Raw genomic sequence first — 10,698 nt, forward strand, 5'->3', positions numbered from 1 at the left:
TAAAACTCATTCTCCCAAATTTGGCATCCTCAAACCTATGTCTCCTACACTTGCAAGTTTCAAATCAACCCATTGACTATTTTCTAACTTCGGATGCCATAGAACTGAGTGTCCCCCGTTGCTCATTTTAATAGTGGAATGTGATTTGGTAGAACACCCTTAACATAGGGCCAAATACATACATCATTATATTTGTATGCCATAGTTCAAACCATGCTCAAGGTGGCTTATAACATGAAAAAATACATAATTCAACACATAACAAAAGTAGCCATGAACAATAAATAAAATATAAAAAAATATACAGCCAGATTGAACAAATTCCATATAAATCATAATAAAGATAAAAAATTAATATCAATAACAGGAACAGCTCCCGTAAGCAATACCCCAGCCCAAGAATCTCTTTAGCAGCCTCAGCTTTTGTAGCTAGAGTTAGTCAAGGCTCCCTCCCAGACCAGGTGGGAAAAGACCTGCAAAGCAGGAAGCAGGTCAGACCCATTGACTTCTGAATAAATATGTATCAAATTTTACTGAAAGTATTATATATTTTAAAACTCCCTGCTTGATTATGTTATCTTTCCCCCCTCTTATTTCAGCTTATTTGCACTAATCTCGATGAACTCAGGGAATTAATTAGAAAAATTGAGAATGAACTCAAAGATGTGGAGAATGTTAAAAAGAAATCGGTATGTCTGCTTTTTTCTTTTTTTAAAATGCAACATGTTTGGATGGATTATCACTTACAGGTGCTTTTAATTTGTGCCTTCTCCAGGTGAATCATGGAAAACTTTTTAAAAGTTTCCACTGTGGCCTCTTACCAGCTATTAGGAAGAACAATAGTGTTTGAGCAATACTCTAGGGCTTTTTAAATCAAATAAAAGTTGGCTTGTGGCTAGCTCTGTAGACCAGTGGTTCCCGAATAGCCAAGTATTGCAGACCCCCTGTTTTTCAAAAGCCAAGCTATGAACTCCCTACTTTTGAAAAAAAAATGATATCTCTATGGTAGCTTTTGTTGTGTGAATGGTACCATGGACACCCCCCCTACACACACACCCCATCGGTCATTGAGAACCACTGCTGTAGACAAAGGGCTGTATCCATTCGTGCAAGGACTTCTGCTTGCACAACGGAACTTTCCCTCTTTCTCGGTGCCCCAGATAGAAGTTCCTGCACAAACAGGACAACTTCATTGGATATAACCAATAAGGCGTTCCTCTTCTTTACTCTCACTACTGTTTTGTGAAGTGCTGCCCTTTATCTAATCAGTTGAATTTAGGTTGTTACCTTGCTGGACGTATCACGTTCATATGGTGCCTAGCACACTGTTCCACTTTTGTTTCCCACCCTGAATCTAAGAGAGAACCTTGTGTGAGCCTATATGTCATCTCATATTGTATTAGAGTGAAAGTAAACTTGGTCATGCTCCATGGCTCTAGCGATATGTGGATATAACTTGTATTCTGCTCAGTGAATACGGAGATAACCAACTGAGATATCATCCAACTGAATTGCAAGAATTTTGAAAGAATTGTTAGAATGATAAGACGTCGAAAGGTTGATTCCAAAGGTATACAACTATTCATGGTTGTAAATGGCTTTTAGAATTGCAAATCATGCAATCAGGCTCCTGCAACTTTTTCAGTAGTTACAGGTTCAGGGAAATGTTCCTGCTACTACTTTACTGTTAAGTGGAAGAGATCTGTTGAATGGGGCAAAGGTGTGTATTTGTGGCAAAACTGCTGCCCCAACCTGCTTGTTTCATAGATATTAACTTGTTCCTGTGTACTGTATATGTATATTTGTATATGTGTCATGGAGTTGCATGGGATGGAACTTGAAGAATAAATAATTTAACTGGACAGTGGAACTTACTCTACTGAAGAGTAGTTGATACATCTTTCTGTACTTTTGTTTTGTGGTAGAATGTAGATTAACAGGTTAATCATATGCATGTTTACTCAAAAATATGACTTCATTGAGTTTTATGGTACTTGCTTCTAAGTAAGTATGCCTAGAATAGCATTTCAGGTGTAAAGTCCAGCAGTCTTTTTCCTAAGCACTTTAGAATCCATATGCACAACTTCTGCCTGCTTTGTGTTTACAATATGATAGAAATTGCAGGCAAGCTCACTCTAGTTAAATATTAATCTACAATAGTTCTATATTGTATTTGTTTTCCATCCCTAATCTTTCATCCAAGCTGCAGTCTATGTTTTTCTTACCTTGCATTGCTGACATCTCAGTTCACAATACTTTTTCTCTAAACACTGCTTTAAAACACACACACACACACACACACACACACACACACACACACCTTTCAGTTCAGTTAAGTCACCGTTAGGTTTTTGCAGGAACAAGTTGATATTCAGAACTTAAAAGCAGGACAGTCTCATTTTGGCTCAAATCCTGTATCTGTTGAACCAAATGGATTTAAGATTGTGCTGTTAAACACACATGAGCATTTAAACCTAAAATTAGGGTCCTGTCATGTGCCATTGCCACACCAGGTCTGTGTTAATTTGTTTTTATTAATAAATTTGCTTCAAAATATTTGCCCTCCATTCGGAGGCTTCATACGCAGTATTAAATTCCATATTCCATCTGCTTTTAAAATCTATTCTCATTAGGGCTGGGCGATATCATCCTATGCCCTTTTAAAATGTGGGAGTTTGGGGGGGTTGGGTTGTTTTTATTTTGATTATATATTTTGTGGTTTTATATTTTGATTTTGTTCTGTGAACCGCCCTGAGACCTCCGAGTATAGAATGGTATATAAATGATGATGATGATGATGATGTCAGCTTTTCAGCATCGCAATGTATCACCAGTAATACATAACAGTGTTGAAAAGTGGAGGGGGGAACAAGCTGCATCAGCCCTGCAAGGCACCAGGGTGAAACTGCCTCAACTCCCTTGGCAGGAGTTGCTGCGGTTTCACCCTGGCTCTTCGCAGGGCCAATGCAGCTTGTTCCTCCCTCCGAGCACAAGGTGCTGGCAGTGGAGGAAGTCAGGTGGAAGCAAGCTCGACCCGCAATATACTGCCAATTGAAAGCACCATCACACTCTGGCCCTCAAACCGGTCCTGGGCGATGTATCAATACATCACCCAGGCCTAAGTTCCACATTTTTATGTTCACCTTCAGATTTTCTGGACCATTCTCTTAGATTTCACTGCATACTCCAAAAGGAATTCAAAGGGCTCCCTGTAACTGCTGATTGGCAGTTAAAGCGACCTCTTTTGAACTTTTCACAAGTGTCAATGGCCTGCCATGGCTAGGCGAAGATTTGGGAATCTGCTAAGAAAGAGGTATGGAGAACAGCAGAGGTAGGTCACAGATATGTTGAGCATATAATTCATTTAAATTTCAACATATCTGCTTGGTTCAAATTTGTAAGGGAGCCTACTTGGCCCAGTGGGTCAGTTCACTACCGAGCGACAAGATGGCTAACAAGTAGTGGCGGCAGGTCAGTTGATGTTTCAGTTCAACATCTGAAATTAGTCTTGAGCTGTAATCAAACTGCAATCCGCTGTAATCTGAAGTACTTTCAGAATAATGGCACAGTCTTGTGCATGGGCACCCAGACGTATACTCCATTCATCTTCTTTTGTATAGAATTACAGCCTAAATCATCAGACCTGTAGGTAACTTTGTCCTAGGAATGAGCAGCTGTTTAAAGTTTCAGAAAAAATGGGCATTTCTTAGTTGATTTCTTTGCAATCTAAATAAAGATTTTTTTACCTTAGCTTTCCATTCATGACATTTTGAAATATGTATTTTTGCTTAAAAGGACATATCTGCTAGCTCCTGCAGTTTTATACTGCAAATATGTTTTTGGGAGTAGTCCAGTGCCACTCAATGGAAAGGTTATTTTTGGGGGCATAAAATTTCACAGTAATTTACCTATGAGTTACTTTTCTCCTGATGTGGTTTTCAGTGGGAGCCATTTTTAATTTAGGTATGTATTTGTATATCGTCTCAATGCTGGTCACATCATAAAACAGATTAAAAGAATAAAACAGAAACCTCTGGTCTTACCATTGTGAAAATAAATTGGAGGAAAATCTGTTGATATATTGTTGTACTATGAAAAGATTGTACTGTGTATCTTTATCACATCCAAACGCACTACAATAATGTCCTATTTTTATGTATACAGGGAAGGTGGTATCACCGAAAGCAAGCTGTAAAAGAACTACACTGTACTCTGCTGCGACTGCTCAATGAATTGCTACCATGGGAACCAAAACTAATGAAGGCTTTTCAAAGAAACAGGTAATTAGCTGTTTTAAATAATGTGAAATGTAAGGACTCTACACCAGTTATCTTGTTTTGTGATTGCTCTCGTGGTAGAGACAAGAAGCCTGACATTTTAAGGTACTTCCCACCTTAGACAGTGATGGGTCAAGGTAATTATGTCACCAGATCTGTGTCTCTAGCCAGAATTATCCAGTTTGTTTCCCCCCCAATGATTTTGTTATTGCAAATTCATTAAAGAAAAAAGAAAAAGAGAGACTGAGAGAAAACAAAGAAGGGAAGAAGCACAAGAAGAAAACCCCGTCAGCTTGCATGAATGATACATTTAAACATCAATAAACATCTTAATTTACACATGTAGATCAATGCCATCCAAATATTTATCCAAGCAAAGTATGCTCAAATGTAGCAGTGACATTAGGGTCATCAGACCAATGGTGGATATTTATCTTTCCAGGCTTGAAGTAACTCTCTTAGTGACCATTTAGGCAGTGTAAGATCCTTTATTGTCCTGCCATCACCATACAGCAGGAATATCATGTCAAAGTCGTTCTTTCTTGTGATGTTTTGTTGAAGGTCTCGGTTAAAAAAGGATTATGATGACTTCAAAAAGCAGCCAGATCATGATAAATTTACAAGAGAACAGTGGACTAATGAGGATGGTGAAGTAAATACTGGCATGGAGGTTTCCACTAAAGCAACGAGTGAGTCCCCTGAGCACAACGAACTTCTGAAAAGGGATTATACAGATACAGGTAAGTCCTTTGCTAGTTATTGTGAGTGCCTAGGCACATACAGCAGTCCTTGCATATGGTTCTTATTTTAGTCAGCTAGAGAGTTTGAGTGGTACAACACAGGGCACTTCAGCCCAGTTCCCACCATGAAATTTGTGGGGTGCTTATTTATTAGGGGGGGGGGACTCAGCAATTTATCTAGCTTTAGGGTCTCATGAGGATTTGAGCAGGACTGAGCACAGCTCAGTGCACAGGCTGATTGAAGCTATGCTCACTCATTCCTGTGAACAGTTGCTGCTGCCTCCTTTCCCCTGAAACCCAATAACTTACATTTGGGGAAGAAGAAAACAGAGAAGATAGTCCCAGTAGAAGAAGCCATGGCCCTGGGAACACCTGCTGTCTTCCCTTTTCCCTCCTCCAAAGGTGTGTTCTTTGGTTTGGGGAAAAGGGAAATTACCAGAGGCAGAGGTTTTTTGAGTACCCTTTAAGCCTTTTGCAAGTGTTCAATGGGCACACTTGCAAAAGCTCAGCCTATTTCAGGGTAAATGGTGGGATGTTCATGAGTTGCCACTATTTTTGATTAAAAGACTTTCCAACCTAAGCAGTGTGGTCTTTTACTAAAGAAGTTTTACTGCCAGTTAAAACGTAGATATCTGAATTTAACATCTTGGAAAACCTTCAGAATTTTAGTTTGTAATGACATACACACACATATATACATACACACACACACACCCTGCGAAACTGCTTCCAGTACATATACAAACATAATAAAACATCAACCATTAATAGTAACAATGTGATCCAATCTAAAAAGTCACAATAACTTTAAAATAAACAATTTGTATCAAATAAAGCAATATTCAACAATCCATTAAAATCTAATAGTACACAGTAAAAATAACAGCAAATAGTAATTAAAGAACTATTGACTTCCTAATGAGGTCTTATGCCGGTACAGAAAATGTTAGAAAATTAAATTGGATATTTATTAAGTTACTGTCTTCCGAAACAGTGTAATTAGCAAGTTCTTGATGAAATAAATCATTAAGAATAATCTCAGAACCTCCTCCTATTGGTTGGAATGGTGGTGTAAATATATTTTACATTGACAGGGCCTCCACCAAAATAAAGTTAACAGAAACATTTTAATTTAGCTTTTTACAACTTGCCTTTCTTTTGCTTTCTTCTCTCTCTAGAGGACATTAAACTGTCAGAAATGGAACTTGCTGCAGGGAAATCCAGACTGTTAAGGAAAGAACTGGCTTGCAAAGAAATACAGAAGATGGTGCCTAAATCTTTTAAACGCCAGTCCAAGCAAAACAGTTACCTAGATGATAGCACAAGAGAGTTTTCACCAAGGAAAAAGCTGAAATTAAGCACAGGTGATACCACAGTCTATGGTATGGAAAATGACTTGTCAATTGATGGTGGCTTGAATAAACCTAAACAAACAGAATCCTCATCTTCAGAATCATTGGACACGACAGACTCGCCACCATCAATATCAAGCTTAATAAAAGGGACCAAACCCATCCAGGCCTTGCTTGCTAAGAATATTGGGAACAAAGTGACCTTAACAAGTCAGCTTCCACCTGCTCAAGGTAGAAGCATTTCTACGTCTGAAAAACTGATTATGTCAACTATAGGTTCTTCCCCAGTCAAACCAGTGTTGCCCTGCCAGGCCAGTTCTAAGAGCCCATTACAAGTGTTATACAAAATACCCGATGGCCACTGCATGCCAATAGACTTGCATAACAATTCACTGAAAATTCAGGTGCAGCCTGTGGCCGATTGTAAACCAGGAGAAAAAACCACAGGAGAGAAACTCATGCAGCAGGTCCTTATTTTGCCTAAAAATTTCCTTATCCACCACAGAGAGGGTAAAAGTGTCGCAAAAGAAGTTCCGCCGTTGCAGCAGAAGACTAACGAGCAGCACCGTCTCTCTCTTCCGCAGTCAACAGCTGTCAACACTACTTTAGCTCCTGCCTTTCCAGCTTCGGTTATAAATGCTGCTACTGCGTTTCTCCCCGGCACAAATTTTAAAAAGAATACTACACATTTGCCGCAAGGAGCTAATGCAGCAAAGGGTCTGTCGGCGTTGCCCTCTGTATCAGCCACAGGCAACGTGTTGGCGTCAGTGGTGAAAATGAGCCAAAGTGAGACTACTAAAACTAAGACTATTGTTTCAGGTACCTCATTCCCTGTCACTTCATCTACAGTTCAGGCGCTGACAACAACACTACCACCAAGTGTTTCTTCTTGCACCAGCGGTTCCTCCCCAAGACTAGCATCCCCGCAGAAAAGTGACGCTGACGAACCTAAACAGGAGCTGAAAACAGTCTGCATCAGAGATTCGCAATCCATCCTTGTTAGGACGCGAGGTGGGAACACAGGAATCGTAAAGGTGCAGACAAATTCAGACCAGATTTCCCCTAGTAACTTATCTCCAGGTTCCGTTTTCACATACGCACCTCAGCTCCAGGCATTTTTAGTGCCAAAATCCACACAATTGTCAACCTCTACCTTTTCGGCTGCGACAACAGTCGCATCTAATATCCCAGCACTCATCCAGTCCTCTCCCACAACTTCTGTTTCCATTCCAGCTGTTCCCAGTGGTGTAAATCAGGGAATAGGGAAAAACATGATGTTTGCGTTTGGGCAACCAACGAACAGTGCTACGGTGGGTCGTGGAATGCAAAAAACTGTACATGTGTCCTCTCCCACTTACTTATCTCCAATGTCATCATCTAATATCGCCATGCCGGCACATCCTAACAGCTCTGGTAATGCAAATAGCATTTCGCCAGGTAATAGTGGGCAGAATGCCATATGCACTACCCAGGCTTCTTTTATTAATCAGCAAGCTGATGTAAATAGTATGAACTCTCCTGTTACACAGCCTGAGGCCACACCTATAAGCAGTGGAAGTGTTGTGAGTGGCACTCAAATTCAAAAACTTATGTTGGTCACAAATCCCCCCCTTCTTCCCGCTTGTGGAACTGCAGGAGTCAACCTCGTCCCTGCTCCAACATCCACTGGCATTACCGCCCAGAAACTGGTTTTCATTAATAGACCACTTGCCAATATTCAGTCAAATACCGGTTTGACCGCAGAGCCCTTTAAACAGACCTTCTCTCCTTCGATGGGAAAAGCATTTGTTAAAAGCACAGAGCAGCCTCAGTTAGTCCTGATTCCATCTACCGTGGGAGCATCACTTAAAGTTAATACATCACCAACGGTTTCTCAAATAAAAGATGTGAAAATAGGACTTAATATTGGTCAGGCCATCATAAATAGCACAGCTAATGCACCGAGTGTTCCACCAATTAACATTATGCAATCGGCAGCTCCCAAAGATGCGGAAGAGAAAAGTAGCCAGGGTGTAATTTTGCCATTGTCAAATGATGGTTTGGTTCCTCTGTGTTCAAGCTTGGCAAAGAGTGTTGCACCAGTTGAAGAGTCTCTGAGTCTTACAACAAGAGCAATTTCTACAGTAACAACAACAACATGTTTAGATGCTGCTTCTGTGGCATTGAGTGGAACCACTTCTGGAACATGGTCTACTGCCTTGGCTGGTGGAACAGATACTTCAACAAAAGTCACACCTGTTTTAACTACTCGACTGCGTACCTCTAATGTTGGAAATACTGTAGCTATATCAACTGTGAAAACGGGACACCTTGCTTCATCAGTACTAATTTCAACGACTCCACCAGCTCATCCAAGCTTGTCATCTACTTTTCAATTGCCAGGTACAGTTGCCTTGCCCAGACCTGTGAATAGTGCCCCCAAAATGATACCAACAGCCCCTCAATTACCAGCAGTTTCCTCTGTTGTACAGTGTATGCCCCTTTCAAAAGGTCAACAGTCCACACTTGTTCAGTTTCAGTCACCCAGAATTCCAGCTGCAGTGCCAACAAATGGAAGTGCTCCCAAACCTCAAACTGTATTGGCCCCCAATCCACCAAATACAGGTAAAATTGTTAGCTTTTCTAACTTAGTTTCCCTACCTTGTCAGCCGCTGCCTCCTAATTTTGTAAAGCCCGCCCCTGCTTTCACCTCTGCTCCTACTGCCGCCACCACTCAGACTCTTCCAGCTTCACCATCTATAGCTGGCAATGTAGGAGGACAGCTGAACGAGTCTTGCGTTCAACAAAAAATAATTATTAACACGTGTACACCTTTAGCACCTGGAACTCAGATAATGATCAGTGGCACTCGGTTCATTGTTCCACCTCAGGGTCTCGGAGCCGGCAGCCACGTCCTTCTCATCTCTACAAATCCAAAACTTGGCCCTCTTTTAACTGTTAATAATGGCCATGGGCTTCAAGGTGTATCCCATCCTTCTCCTTCTCCCCAGAAGACTACACAAGTGTTGAGCAATGCATTAAGCTGGCAGCCGTCAAAACAGCCTTTGAAAAGCTCTACCAAAATCGTGAACGCTCTTGGGACTGCAAACCCCCTGCCAATTGTACATGCAGCACCACAAGTTGCAAACAGCGTCACAAAACCAAGCGCCCCATCTTTTCCAGCAACATTGTCTGCGCCTTTGGTAACCACCCGACCCGGCGGTCTGGCTAAAACGTCTTTGGTTTGTGCCACTCACACTGCTAACTCACAGTTGCAAAGCAGTACACCTGTATTACATCTAGACACATCTATAAAAAAACTGATGGTCAGCCCAGAAGGAGCCATTCTGAATGCTATAAAGACTCCAACATCAAAATCTTCCTCTCTACCATCGTCCTTCTCTCCTGACATAGTTTCCACAACCAGGAGTCCTGCTGTTGTCTTCCCTAATTTTCTGAAACCCAACATAGGCGTGCCTAACACAGCTGCATCTTAAATGTAAAGTAAACGAGCCCTTAAAATGTTGGGGCATTCTTTTGTGTATGAAGTTAATTTATAATTGTTTAAGAAATTCTTCTGATATTTGAAACATACCAGACATGAGGCTGATGTACATGAACCCATGGCATGTGATGGCTACTTTTGAGCCCGTGGAAGCCGCCAGGCAAAGAACTGAGCTGTTGTGCATGTTCTTGGGAACTCACAGGCTGAATAGATTCAGATTCTTCACATCAGATGTATCGGCTGCTAGTTTGCCATTAAATTGGGAGCTGCCACATGCTCAAATTTTAAAACGCCTACCATCTACCCAAGGGTTTATGGCCATAGTTGGTTTTCTAAAAATTACTTCATATTAGATTGCAGCTGCTTACAATTTTATTTTTAAATGGTGAGGAAGCTCATCATTAAAATACTTTTCACACTTATACTTTCAAAGGGTTTTTATTAAAGTGGTCAGATAAGGCCGTCTGTTAAGGTGTGTTGTAGAAAGCAACGTTTAATTTTTGGTTAGCACATTTACAGGGATATGTTTCTTCTTCAAATTTAGACTTTTCCATCTTAATTATAAACACAGTACACTTTTTTTAAAAAAAATTACTTGGTTCTCTCTCTCTCTCTTTTTTTAAGCATATTTATGCATTGTAAAAATGCAATCTATGGTGTAAAATTGTACATATCCCTGACTCCCTAACAGTATGTACTAAACTATGTGTAAAAAGAACTACTCTGTCTTATTTATGTTTTGTTTACATAATGTATAGTTTTTTAAGTATTTTAGTAATTTTGGACAAGTGTACTGTTTAGCAATAATGCAGAAAAATCTGCATGTAATAAACAAAGTTGCCGTA

General features: G+C 40.4%; 1 protein-coding gene across 2 annotated transcripts in view; it reads left to right on the forward strand.

Annotated features, from left to right (window-relative positions):
• BRD10 (bromodomain containing 10) overlaps positions 1–10,698 on the forward strand; it is a 37,826-nt gene extending 27,128 nt beyond the window's left edge. For both annotated transcript variants that reach the window (XM_028711566.2, XM_028711567.2), the window contains 4 exons: positions 600–689; positions 4,165–4,280; positions 4,839–5,017; positions 6,196–10,698. In XM_028711566.2, the coding sequence (XP_028567399.2) occupies positions 600–689; positions 4,165–4,280; positions 4,839–5,017; positions 6,196–9,845 (4,035 nt within the window). In that variant the 3' untranslated portion in view covers positions 9,846–10,698. The remainder of the gene's footprint in view (positions 1–599; positions 690–4,164; positions 4,281–4,838; positions 5,018–6,195) is intronic.

Source organism: Podarcis muralis, chromosome 17, assembly GCF_964188315.1.
Source record: "Podarcis muralis chromosome 17, rPodMur119.hap1.1, whole genome shotgun sequence".
NCBI classification, from domain to species: domain Eukaryota; kingdom Metazoa; phylum Chordata; class Lepidosauria; order Squamata; family Lacertidae; genus Podarcis; species Podarcis muralis.